This window comes from Dreissena polymorpha, chromosome 8, assembly GCF_020536995.1.
Source record: "Dreissena polymorpha isolate Duluth1 chromosome 8, UMN_Dpol_1.0, whole genome shotgun sequence".
Classification (NCBI taxonomy): domain Eukaryota; kingdom Metazoa; phylum Mollusca; class Bivalvia; order Myida; family Dreissenidae; genus Dreissena; species Dreissena polymorpha.
Genome location: NC_068362.1, coordinates 56,649,785 through 56,663,898, shown reverse-complemented (window position 1 = coordinate 56,663,898; position 14,114 = coordinate 56,649,785). Strand labels below are relative to the sequence as shown.

Sequence of the window (14,114 nt, the reverse complement as noted above, 5' to 3'; positions counted from 1 at the left end):
GCCTGCAGTAACTCGCTTGGAATTTATTTTGGAAATAAAGCCTTTAAAACTTGAATTTAGTACGAAAGGTATTTTATTAAATGTTACTTTATTATGGACCACAAATGCGTCAAAAAACAAATCTATGTGGAGGGGGTTCACTTGAAAAGACTTCCTCTGGGAAAACAGGAATTTTCATTTTGTATTAGATTAAAAAATTCACTATCAACGTAAGTTTGTTGTTAGATCTGTCATAAGACAGAATCCAGAGCCTTATTTTTGGAAAACTGGGCTAAATTCATGTGCATAAAGTGTTATCCTAATTTAGCCTGTGCAGCCTGCCCAGGCTAATCGGGGACAGCACTTTCTGATTTTATTGTATAATTTGTTTTAAGGAAGTCTCTTCATTATGAATATCCAGTCTTTTGTTGAAAGTATGCTTTGTTTTTTTTAAAACAAACATACACTTTTTGAATGCCGGGCACATATGTTTAATCGCCATGACTGACGCTTTACTTATTTACTCCTTATAAATTACTTTTAAATACAGAAAATAACTAAATTAATTAGTATTTAAATCATTCTTGTAGAGGTCCAACCTCGAGTGCAAAGAGAACGATCGTCAAGGCCGACCAATCGGAAACAAAAAACAAAAGAAGAACTTCATCAATGTCACGCCACGCAAGACTCGCCTACCCCTGCGTCAGGCCAACGAACAGAAGATTGAGGAAGAAAGCTAGAGGATCCTCTGTGTGGGGATTGTGTTCTTATTTCATATTTTAATTGTGTTCTTAACTATAACATCAGATTTTTATGCCCTCCCTTTATGGGATGCATTAAGTATTGCTATTGTCCCTGCGTATGCCGTATGTATGTCTGTAAGGCTCGACATTTGTGTTTTCAAATCTTCTACTCTTAAAGTATTGGGTGGATCTGCTTCAATTTCATAGTTGATTGTGCTTAACATGATGATGATCGTAAAAAAAGATTTGGGCTTCATAAATCTTGGAAGAATTTTGGTTCTTTGTTTTTCCACTTTAAAAGATATAATCCAAAATGTGTGTATTTTCATCTCCTTATAAAATTATGGATTTCTCACTGTAAATTTTCACTATAAATTGTGTACGTGAAGATAAAGATTGGAACTTTGTCTGTGATGAGTTTTGGAAGAATTATGACCCTTTCTCTGCATGTCAACAAGGCAATAATTTGTTCCTAAAATGTTGTATTTCCATCTCTACTTTTACTTCTGGTTGAATGTTTATCAAACGTTCAAAGTTAAATGACCAGAATCTATATATGATTTTAGAGAAAGGATTTGGGCCTGCTTGGGGTTTTGGCTGAATTATGGCCTTATTTATTGTCTTTTTCCACTATAGAATATAATACAGTCTCAACATTTTGTGTTTAAACTCCTGATGATTTGCTTGGCAGATTTCCCTACAATTTTTGCACTGAATAACCTTAATATGTAGATGATTGTAAAGATAGGAAGTTAGGCTTCAAGACGTTTTAGCAGAACTATGGCTTTTTGTCCAACATAGATTATGCTGTGGATTTGGGCATTGGGGCATTAGTCTTAGTGACACATTCTTGTGTCTAAGATATTTGTAAGTTGAAGTTAATGAATCAGTTGGTCAGCCATGATTGGAAAACGTGGATAACTTCATACATTGAATGTTTGCAGAAATAGGGTGAAATTGCAGAAGATTGAAGTTCATTTCATTTAAAAACCTAATATTTATGTGACAATACCTTTCTTCATAAACATGCTGTTGTAAGTTATTATGTCCCCCACCACTATAGTGGGGGACATATTGTTTTTGCCCTGTCTGTTGGTTTGTTGGTTGGTTTGTTTTGGCAAACTTTAACATTTGCCATAACTATTGCAATATTGAAGATAGCAACTTCATATTTGGCATGCATGTGTATCTCATGGAGCTGCACATTTTGAGTGGTGAGAAGTTAAGATCATCCTTCAAGGTCAAATATATGGGTCAAAATTGCTCATTTAATGTACACTTGCAATATTGAAGATAGCAACTTGATATTTGGCATGCATGTGTATCTCATGGAGCTGCACATTTTGAGTGGTGAAAGGTCAAGGTCATTCTTCAAGGTCAAAGGTCAAATATATGGGGACATAGTGTTTCACAAACACGTCGCTTGTTATTGATGTTTCAATGTCTTAATGGAAAAACAGGGCTGATTTTTTTTACCGTACGTGTGTTTTTATCAGTAAGTTTCTGTATATATTTATATGAATGTACACACATATTATTTTTATAATTAATATACATGTTTTTTGGCCGAGAGGGAGTAGTTAATGTGTAAATCATTGCAAAAGCATGTATCAAACTCGAATACTGTTTCATAGTTATTGTATATCTCTCTTTGACAAATCATACTGCATAAACAAAAGTTTTAACAAATTGATAATGCGTAGTAGACATTTCGCTGAATACATCTTTGGCAGTTTTGTTATGCATGGATGTTGCTTATGTTTGTATGGAGTATATTGAAATTGGCAAATATTAGCTCATTGCTTACTTTAACATGGACTCATATTTATTCGCAGTATATTTATATGCCCAGAGTAAATGTAATTGAACATGATGAATACTGTGTATTTTTCACTATATGTTCTGTATTTTATGTTAGATTAACATGCATAGTCTATTGAAGTTTTCATCTTCTCTCCTCTATTACTATTTGTATGTCTGTGCTCTAAAGAATCAGTGGTTGAAGAAAAATATTGTCTACCAATTTCTTTCTCGAAATAAAATGTAACACAGTAGTATGTTTGTATCGCCTATTTTTTCAATAGTACAACAACAAGTATTTTTGCAATAAGTAACCAGTAGCACTCTAAAGTTTCAAATACTTTATAACCTGTGTTATGCCAAAAAGGGCCTCATGCAATGTGCGACCAGTGTATTTCCAGACCAGCCTGCGCATTCACACAGTCTGGTCAGGCGCTACCTTGTGCACTATGAGACCATGAAACCTTTTGTCACTTTATAGTAGACAGGTTTTACCTTGCCTCACAGATGCATTATGAACAGAAAGTGCTTCAGAATAGTGTACCCTGTACGCAGTCAGAATATGATAACCTTTTTAAAGTGTGGACAGGTAATTGTAATCATCCTCTGGCTGTTTAGTTTTGAACTGATCGGTGATGATTGTATTAATTTTTTCTAGACGGACTATGTTCGTGTGTTTGTCTTCTTCCACTTCCAGCTTTGCCATTTCCGTGTTGTACTTAGTGAGAGAGGATCCAATGGAGTACTTTTCTGACCTATGTACTTGATGTTTCGAAGTACTGCTGTGATGCGAGACAGTTTGTTGGGCGTTGACAAAAATGACAATGAAATATCCATGAGCTTCAAAAAAGAATACATGAATTGCAATAACTATAGAACGAGCGAAATTGCTCTCCTGACACAGACAACCCTTTTAACCCTTTGCATGCTGGGAATTTGTCGTCTGCTGAATTTCTAAAATCAGCATTTTCTTCGATTTTTTTCAAAGAATACTAAAAGAATAGCAAACAGTTTGGATCCAGATGAGACGCCACAGAACGTGGCGTCTCATCTGGATCCAAACTGTTTGCAAAGGCCTTCAAAATTCGGTTCCAGCACTGATATAGTTAATCGATAATTTGGAAAATACCTGTATTATTAACAGTCCGGTAGCTTTTGAAATCTTCACTTTCAAAAGTCTGCGTGGCTCAGTAGAAGTGGTATTGGAATAGAGTCCCTGGTTCGATTCACAAATATTGCAAACTTTTTATTCAAACTTTTTCTTGCCCTGATAAACTATTACACATATTTTAGTTTAGTCTGTAAATATCTTAAATTCAATTAATTAAAATATATGCCAATTTTCGCTTGTGGAAGTCACGTTTTTAGCGGTTCAAATATTTTATTTAAAGCGCACGCGAGCTTTGCTTTTTATTTTAAAACAATCACATGGTGATGTTTGCGACTTTGAATGAATTACAATTAATTGTATAGTAATAGCTTGGGAGAAGTTGAAACTTTTCTAGGCAGAGATCAGTACCTATCGGAGATCACACGAAGTTTCATATAGGCTACATTGGTAATTTCGTCGTCATTCTTTGTCATTGGCTTAATTGGAAAAATGTATACTTTTAGAGGCATTGACTTTCAACATTCCACAAGTCAATCACATTCTTCATCTTTAATCTTTAACACAAATGGAAATATACGTTTTAATATGAAAAGCATTAGCATTGGTATTTATGTTCAATTTTCTGAAAATAAATAAATTTCGCCAGTGTAAGGTTTTTGTGCAGTCATTCTTTCCAGCGCGTGTTACACCGCATACAATGTACTCATCTCAGCCTCCTCGTGAGTGTATCACGGTCCGTTCCACGATAATACTGGTACACGGTCCGTACCACGATAATACTGGTACACTGTCCGTACCACGATAAAACTGGTACACGGTCCGTACCACGATAATACTGGTACACAGTCCGTACCACGATAATACTGGTACACGGTCCGTACCACAATAATACTGGTACACAGTCCGTAACACGATAACACTGGTACACGGTCCGTAACACGATAATACTGGTACACAGTCCTTACCACGATAATACTGGTACACGGTCCGTACCACGATAATACTGGTACACAGTCCGTAACACGATAACACTGGTACACGGTCCGTACCACAATAATACTGGTACACAGTCCGTACCACGGTAACACTGGTACACGGTCCGTAACACGATAACACTGGTACACAGTCCGTACCACGATAATACTGGTACACAGTCCGTACCACAATAATACTGGTACACAGTCCGTACCACGATAACACTGGTACACAGTCCGTACCACGATAATACTGGTACACAGTCCGTACCACGTTAACACTGGTACACGGTCCGTACTACGATAATACTGGTACACGGTCCGTACCGCGATAACCATGGTACATGGTCCGTACCACGATAACACTGGTACACGGTCCGTACCACGATAACACTGATACACGGTCCGTACCACGATAACACTGGTATACGGTCCGTACCACGATAACACTGGTACACGGTCCGTACCACGATGACACTGGTACACGGTCCGTACCACGATAACCATGGTACACAGTCCGTACCACGATAACACTGGTACATGGTCCGTACCACGGTAACACTGGTACACGGTCCGTAACACGATAACACTGGTACACAGTCCGTACCACAATAATACTGGTACACAGTCCGTACCACGATAACACTGGTACACAGTCCGTACCACGATAATACTGGTACACAGTCCGTACCACGTTAACACTGGTACACGGTCCGTACTACGATAATACTGGTACACGGTCCGTACCGCGATAACCATGGTACATGGTCCGTACCACGATAACACTGGTGCACGGTCCGTACCACGATAACACTGATACACGGTCCGTACCACGATAACACTGGTATACGGTCCGTACCACGATAACACTGGTACACGGTCCGTACGACGATTACACTGATACACGGTCCGTACCAGAAAAACACGGGTACACGGTCCTTTCCATGATAACACGGGTACACGGTCCGTACCATGATAGCCACAATAACACTGGTACACGGTCCGTATCACAATAACAATGATACACGGCCCGTACCACGATAACACTGGTACACGGTCCGTACCACGACTACCACGATAGCATTGGTACACAGTCCGTACCACGATAACACTGCTACACGGTCCATACCACGATAACACTGGTACACGGTCCGTACCACAATAACACTGGTACACGGTCCCAACCATGATAACACTGGTACACGGTTTGTACCACGATAACATTTGATACACGGTCCATACCACGATAACACTGGTACACAGTCCATACCATGATAACACTGGTATACAATCCGTACCACGAAAATACGATAACATGGTCTGTACCACGATAACACTGGTACACGATCCGTACCACGATAACACTGGTACACGGTCCGTACCACGATAACACTGATACACGGTCCGTACCACGATAACACTGGTATACGGTCCGTACCACGATAACACTGGTACACGGTCCGTACCACGATAACACTGGTTCATGGTCCGTACCACGATAACAATTTTACACTGTCCGTACCACGATAACACTGGTTCACGGCACGTACCACGATAACACTGATACAAGGTCCGTACCACGATAACACTGGTACACGGTTTGTGCCACCATAACCACGATAACACTGGTACACGGTCCGTACCACGATAACACGGCTACATGGTCCGTACCACCATAACCACGATAACACGGCTACACGGTCCGTACCACCATAACAATGGTAAGACCAAGCAGTGTACAGACCGCGCAGAAAGAAGGTCAATTATGAATCTGTTGACGATGATGGCAAATGAATGCAAATGCTGTGTTTATGCGCTACTTTGAAACCGCAACACAATACAAATTATGACCGCCTGATGATGAACATAATTCAATATTTTCAATATCGAACATAATGGTGTTTATATAAGAACGCGTAGGTACTATCGGGGTTGCGATAAGCTAACAGCTTGTTCAGGCAAATTATATACTATTTCTTTGCACAATGAATACGAATAAAATTATTTAGTCAATATTGTGTTTTGTTTTTGAAAATGGTTGTCATACGCTTAAGCATATTTTTTTCCCTTCAAATAATACGGCTCAGAGGATTAAATACTGTAAATTGCACATCAAACTGTGTCAGCATACTCGTAGTTTGGCGATCTAGGCTTTTTTGTCCTTGACTTTTTGTGTCATCCAATATTTGTGTATGATCATGAACATCTTGCTGTGAAACATATCGCTCTACTGAGTAAACTTGGCAATGACCTGCATTCTAATGAACATAGGCAACTATAAGATGATTTCAATTATCGTGAAACCCATTCTAGTACATGATGCCCTGTCGGTTTCTATCTCTAACACCACTATCTATTGAACTACATGTATATGTAAATGGAAAGAAAGACGCGTATGTAAGTTTGGGATAATTTAGGCAGGAAACCATATAACTTTTAGCATCAGAAATTGTACGTTAAAGTAAACTGTTGGTTTGGGTTTTTAAATAATAATATCATACGAACATTATCATTCCCTTAACCGGTCTGGTTACTTGGGTTGGGGGTTGAAATGAGGAACGAAGACACAGAGCTCCTCCAACAGTTGGGTGACGTCTCCAAACCAATCCAGCTTTCGCCGTTTGACTGTCGCAAGAAAGGGCTCTTGTGGGCAAACGCATATTTCTGTCATGTTCCGGACACACTTGTTGGTCTTGTGTTCTTTGTAGGAAATGCGGAGCAGTCTTCGGAGACACGTGTGTCCAAGGGCCTCTATTCTGCGTTCTGTGTCTGCGTGAAGAGTCAAAGATGCGCAACTGGACAGTAGGATGGAGAGACTACAAGGAACTTGTAGAGCCTGTACTTTGTGAAGATGCGGTAGTGGTATCATCCGTGGACAGGGTTGCCCCAGTGTTCTTGATGCTGGTCACTTCTTCCAGCTTTTCGCCGTTCATGGTGATGTCTGCACTGGTGTTTTACATGCTGCTCGGCATGATCTTTGACTTCTCCGCGCTGACCTTCATCCCGCATTTCGTCATCCGCTTCTGGTCTGGGATCGTTCTGAAGGAGACTGGGGTCTGGTGCAAACGGGTATTTATAGAAATTGCTCCAGTTTTCAGTTCATCTATTCAGGACAGCATCACTCTTGGTTTGGAGGTTTCCTTCATCGAATGCTCTAATACTGGCATTGGTCTTACAAGTCTTCATGAGGGTCTAAGGATGATGTAGACCTTTTTACTGCTATCTGAGGTCATCTCTTTGGCAATGCTCATACAAACACATTACAATACATTCCATAATCGAAATCTGGTGACATACCCGTAGCCAGGGGGGGGGTGCATTGGGTGCATTCGCACCCAATCTTTTTTGTCGAGTAAAAAAAAGTACTATAAGTTGCAGCCAACTTTATTCTACGCAAAAACAGTTATTTCTCTTTTACCCGGAATGTAGTGAGTCTTCGTATTTAAGCGTTACAATAATGTTGAATTCGATAGGCTACCGACAGGTCACCATGAAATTACTTTCTCGATGAAGTCATTTCCAAGATAGCTCCACACACAGAACTTACCACTATGTTTTATTATGTCAAACTTGACACTTGAAAATATGTCATACTCTTAAACAGGTGTTAAAATGAATTTAAAACGTTATAACATATGATCAGGTGGACGTTAACGTTTAATGTTCATTAACTGTGACGGATCTTAAGCATAATGGGCAAATAAGTCCATATTTTTGTTTAGGACTTTGAGGCCATAAGGCCAGTTTGTGGTTATAGGGTTTTTATGAAGCCTTATTTGTTATATGTTTCTGAAATTCGTTTACAAATAGATAAATTATTGGTTAAAAATAGTTTTAAAATAATAAAAGTAACCAGTTATACCATGTTGATTTCTGTTAAGTATTGATGCAGATTAGAGAAGACCAAGTTTTGTTAATCAGTGTTTGTTGTACAATGCACTATTGGCAAGTTTAGAGCAATGCTAGGCCTCTGGTACTATCAATAGTAGCAGACAAACAATTGTTTTGAAAAAAAGTAAAACATTTCCTTTTAATTTGCTTTATTTAAGAATGGTAGAATTTTGGAATGGTAAAAGACACCAATTTTATCAAGATTCCAATAAATAATGATACTGTTCTTATTGTTGATTTTACATTCTATAAATTTGTTATTGCATATGTAAACAAAGTGTGTGCGCGCATACTAGTGTCGGGTTAAACAACGTATAAAATAATGTATTTCCGTGACTGATCAGAAAAGGTGGTTATTGAAAAACGGTAGTGGGGAATTCATGTATGTTATATTCATGTCCATCCGCCACTGAGTTTGGTCAATGAAAGTGAAATTTCATATAAAAATGCTCTATAACTTCAGTCTCTTAACTCTAAAAACAGATAAAAAGTCACCAGAATGCAGGATTTTAAGTTTTATTTTGAAAATTTTCTAGGGAAAATTCGCACTCCCCTTTTAAAAACCCTGCCTACGGGCCTGTAGGTGGATTTGAATCTATATGTGAATGCCGGCGTGGATGTTATGCAAAGTGTTAATCGAACCAATGTTATTCAAAGAGGTCCCTGTAAGTCCTCTGAACTTTATGGTGACGCCGACTTATCAATTTAAGTATTTTGCGATGTTGAATATTCAGCGAATGTTTCATTTTAAGTGTTTACTGTGAACTCATTTGAATAATTGAAATAAAATTGTACGTGCTAATATCTGCGTCATTGATTTCATTGCTGTCAAAATTTGACTGCTGCCTAACTTACAACCATTTTATTTAGGTGTATGTCTGCGTTTGGTTAGCAGTGCTGTTCAGTCTAGATCGTCAGAGAAAATAGATAAAAACGTGACAATTATTCATGTTCTAGAAACAATAGCGAAGCAACTAATTCTACAGATTCGGACCCGAACCTTTAGCTAAATTACCAAGAACAATATTGTATTTACTATTTTAAAACTCAAGGCTAAGTAACTGAAGTAGCAAGTCGATGTCAATGTAAATAAAACAGTGGTTTTTGATACGCATTTGAATAAATTTTATGTAACGAATCGGAACTACAAACTTTTGTAATACCACATACAGAAAACAGCGTTCGAGTTAATTATAAATTTTGATCTGGATTAAAATTGGCCTTTGCTTGAATCGCGATTGGCCCATGCATTTGTATGGCATGCTGCAGACATCATGAAAAGTTAAATAATAAAACCCCAGGGGAAATCTACCATTGTTGACCAGTTTAGTTTTGTAAAACACTAGGGGACATTAACTGTAAAAAAATCATCATACTCCACTTATTTTTAATAATACATATTTGCCATACATTTAGTTCCACGCCATCCCCTTGTGTTAGATTTTTAATTATCACAATAAACATCAAAACCATGTGGTGCAGTGGTGCAAACAGTTTTCTTATATGTCTGTATTGAAAATTTAAAGTCTACACGCTTAGGATAGTACGTCAATACGTGCAATATGTCCTATTTTGATGCCATTTTAGATAAGGCATCTAATGATACCGGCTAGTGGAACACACTACATATATAGCCATTGCCATCTAATAGAAAGACATTGATAATAATCAGGAAAAAGCTAATTTACAGAACACCATGCTTCAATTAATTATGTTGTTTGCTTTTGGTCTGATATTGGCCTCCGCTGAAGCCAATCAATCTCGATTTGTTAATGAATTAGACCTTCCAGAAATCTTACAACGACTGGATACTCTGACGAACAGATTTAATGATCTTGAAGCCAAATACAGTAAGTGTTCGTGTTTATCTGTTTTGTTTGCTTATTTGTTTTAAGCAGTTTTCACAAAAAATATCTGATCATTTGTACTTATACCTTCATTTAAAGGGATCTTTTCACGCTTTGGTAAATTGACAAAATTGAAAAAAGTTGTTTCAGATTCGCAAATTTTCGTTTTAGTTATGATATTTGTGAGGAAACAGTAATACTGAACATTTACCATGGTCTAATATAGCCATTATATGCATCTTTTGACGATTTTAAAACCTAAAAATTATAAAGCGTTGCAACGCGAAACGATTGAATAATTTGGAGAGTTCTGTTTTTGTCGTTTAATTTTTGTGAAACTACGAAGATTGCTTATTTAAGGTATAAAATACGTAGGTATATGTACTCGGCGGAATAGCTCAGTAGGCTTATGCGTTTTTACTTCAGGACTCTGGCAGGACTCCAGGGGTCACTGGTTCGAAACCTGGTCCGGGCAATGATCTTTTCCTTTTTTTAATTTTATTCTTGATTTTTTACTGGAGATTTTACGATCCAATGTTTACATTTATCGATATAAAGCATTTAATGAATAAGTCAAAAAATGCCAAAATCTGTGAAAAGGCCCCTTTAATAGTTAGATATGTTTCTTGTGCATTTAAAAACTTGGCCGCCATTAGGCGGGATAGGCTTCCTTTGGTGGCTATAATAAAACCTGTTGGACATGTTAGAAGTCATCATTTTAACTCACTCAAACTTGCTTTAAACACGTGTGTTTGCATGATTTTCGGGCTGAGTTTTATAATAGTTTATGATATTTCCTTTGTAGATCATGGTCCGATTGCCTTCAAAGCTAGTCTGACCCGTGCTGTCAGTCCCGGACCAAATCAGCGCATCATTTTTGATGACGTGAAGCTGAACCTTGGAAATGCCTACAATCAACATCTGGGTGGATTCGTCGCACCGTTGAACGGTACCTACTTGTTTTCTGTGTACGTATGCTCGGCCGGTGCTCATTACATCGCACTAGATCTACTTAGGAACAGTGAAATAATTGGTAAAGTACAGGCGGGTGATGCTACTTATACGGCTTGCTCCTCCGAAACAACCATTGCCAAACTGAACGCTGGGGACGCAGTGTTTGTGCAGCACCATGGGGGCAGTGGTGACCTGGTCCACGTGCAAGAAGATATCCTCAACAGTTTTACTGGCTCACTCTTACAAGTAGTTTAATATCACCGTTTGTGGAATGCTTACGATTGTAATAAACAAAAACAAACTTTTCAAGGGCTTATTCGTATATCGTCGCAAGACGCGTGACTTTATTTTAGTTTAAGATACGCTTAGTTACCGTGCAAATGTTTTATGGAATCGGCATATTTTTCAAATGCTAATGACAGCAAATTGCTTACCGAGTATATCTTTCAACAAGGCTACTTGTAATTATTGTAGTTACAAACATATTGAAGACTTTGCAACTAAACCTTGAATTTATATTTCGTAAGCGGATATCCACTAAAAACTCAAATGCTAGTTTTAATAAAAAATCATAAAACCAACAAAACATACCTCCAAATAACAAAAGCGCAAAAGTCTGATTGTAGTGTGAGCACCCTGTAACTATTACTTTCACCATTCGAAATTAAGGGTCTGTCATGTATTCTTGTATAAAGCAACTATATGCTACGTTCACACTATAACTATTGGCAACATAGATGCAATTGTGGTCTACAATCTGAAGTATCGGTAATCTTGACGATCCTACCAGGTATTAATCCTACGCTCCCACTGTCATACGATCCAACACAAGTGACTCGGCCATGCCTTACCGATCGTGGTTATTTTCTAAGATTTCAGGATCAGATACGATATTATATCCGTGCCCGTAAGATTTTCTCCGCTGATGTACCCCCCTATTGCAATCTTTTCAGGATACGAAAATTATAGGTGCCACAATTTGACACGGTCTTATCTCAAGTTTAGATGCAATTAGGTGAGGTGTATTAAATTATTCCGCGATTGGGTGTCGATTTGCCAAAATTAGTTTCCTCGAAATCAGGTGGGGTGTATTAAATAATCCGCGATTCGGTCTCGATTTGCCAAAATAAGTTCCCCAAATAAGAACGTTATTGTACGATGTGATATGTTTCCATCAATCCGCTCCATTGCGATAAAATAGGACAAGGGTTGCGATATATTTTGTATGTTACGACATAATCGATTGTATTTACGATGAGAGCAACGACTGGGCCTGAATGGTATAAATACAGTCTGATTAAAAATCGATTTCATTAATTCTTACGATCGAAAAAGATCGAAACAGAACGCGAGGTTTTCCTTGCCTATGATCGACAGCGTTGACCACGATGTCGAAGTACGAATAGATGGCAATAATTTACGATACATTAATCCTGATTAACAATTTGCTGCAGTTGAAAGTGTTAACCGTATACTTATTTTCTTTGAACATTTACACAATGTCAATATTTAATACGACTAACAATATTGAATTTAAGCATTGACAATAACAGATATTTAAATATCATTACGATAATTCCATGACTAAAAACACAACGATTAAAACTGGCGCCAACCGCGATATAAGTTATTGTTTATTGAGATGTTCCTGTCCTTCAGTGTTTAATTGCAACATAGAATTGACTAAAAACGTTATGCCATGGCACAGCATGAAGAAAGTATAAACACCGGCACAAAGTAAATGCTTCGTTGTTCTTGAAGAGATTTTAGCGTTTTGCTTTCTTTAATACAGAAGCCGCAAACAGGTCCGTTTTCGATATTTTGCGAAATCTAACAAACCTGATCTTTTTGTGCTGATAAAAAGTTTCGAATAAGAGCATAGCTAAACATATTAATATATATTTACATGAAACCTTCTTATCACTGATTAGCAATACTCAATGTAAGACACCTTTGCAAATACATAAGCTTTCGTTTTATATAAACGTATTTACAATATTGGCATGCATCAGAACATATATCTGACAAAAACGAAGCTTAGAAAAGTCCAAACTTACGGAATAGTTTTTCATTTACAAACAGATTAAAAACAGAACGTGCATATACTTTTACAAGTCAAAATTACATCAGTTTTAATAACACTCATCAAAACTATAGTCTTTCTTAAACAATAATTATTTGTTTCACGTGATAAAGTTACTAATAATGATCTTAATAATATGTATGTAGCTGCTTTATCTTTGAGTAAGTTTTATTTTTTATATTCTGGTACAATACATATCTTCAAAATATATCGCCAGGTAACGCTCCTTGCCCGGCTTACATAGCAGGTAAATATCTTTAAAGGAAACACTTTTGTAACGCTACTCGATAGCGAAGTGGTGAGCACAATTTCATTTATTTTGTCCGGCGTTGATTTTTTCGCGGATTATTAATTGTAATTGCCTGTCAAAAATTAGAAAGACTGAGGTTCTTTCAGGTACTCAGGTTTAAATACACTGAACACGTTCTCACCACAATTGAATATACACACATAATGCAGTTCAGAAACATAATCAGGCGAAACATATTTGTCCTCCAGTGTTTCCTTACTTTAAATCACCAAAACAACACACGAGCAGACAAACAATACAACATTTAATAGATAAGTATGATTAAAGCTGCAGTCACCGAATTGACAAATAAGTTAGCGAATTAGTAAATTGTTACTTTGTTAATTGTCGGACTTTTCGATGATAACAAATAACTTATTAAAAAAGGTTCAAGCAAGCGACAACAACATATTTCAACAGTTTCATGTTAAGGATCGTTTTTT

General features: G+C 37.5%; 2 protein-coding genes across 3 annotated transcripts in view; both read left to right on the top strand.

Annotated features, from left to right (window-relative positions):
- Positions 1-4,279, top strand: part of LOC127841759 (kinesin-like protein KIF11) — a 61,972-nt gene extending 57,693 nt beyond the window's left edge. For both annotated transcript variants that reach the window (XM_052370809.1, XM_052370808.1), the window contains exon 23: positions 570-4,279. In XM_052370809.1, coding sequence (XP_052226769.1) covers positions 570-719 — 150 coding nt within the window. In that variant the 3' untranslated portion in view covers positions 720-4,279. The remainder of the gene's footprint in view (positions 1-569) is intronic.
- Positions 4,280-10,086: 5,807 nt separating this feature from the next.
- LOC127841884 (heavy metal-binding protein HIP-like) lies at positions 10,087-11,603 on the top strand. Its single transcript, XM_052371002.1, has 2 exons — positions 10,087-10,348; positions 11,151-11,603. The coding sequence occupies exons 1-2, from the start codon at positions 10,195-10,197 to the stop codon at positions 11,552-11,554; spliced, it is 558 nt and encodes a 185-aa protein (XP_052226962.1). The 5' UTR covers positions 10,087-10,194; the 3' UTR covers positions 11,555-11,603.
- Positions 11,604-14,114: the final 2,511 nt, after the last annotated feature.

Excerpts from the sequence above, each read along its gene's own strand:
- LOC127841884 (XM_052371002.1), top strand. The coding sequence starts at position 10,195 with ATGCTTCAATTAATTATGTTGTTTGCTTTTGGTCTGATATTGGCCTCC. Across the intron at positions 10,349-11,150 it reads TGATCTTGAAGCCAAATACA|ATCATGGTCCGATTGCCTTC; the intron begins GTAAGTGTTCGT and ends TTTCCTTTGTAG.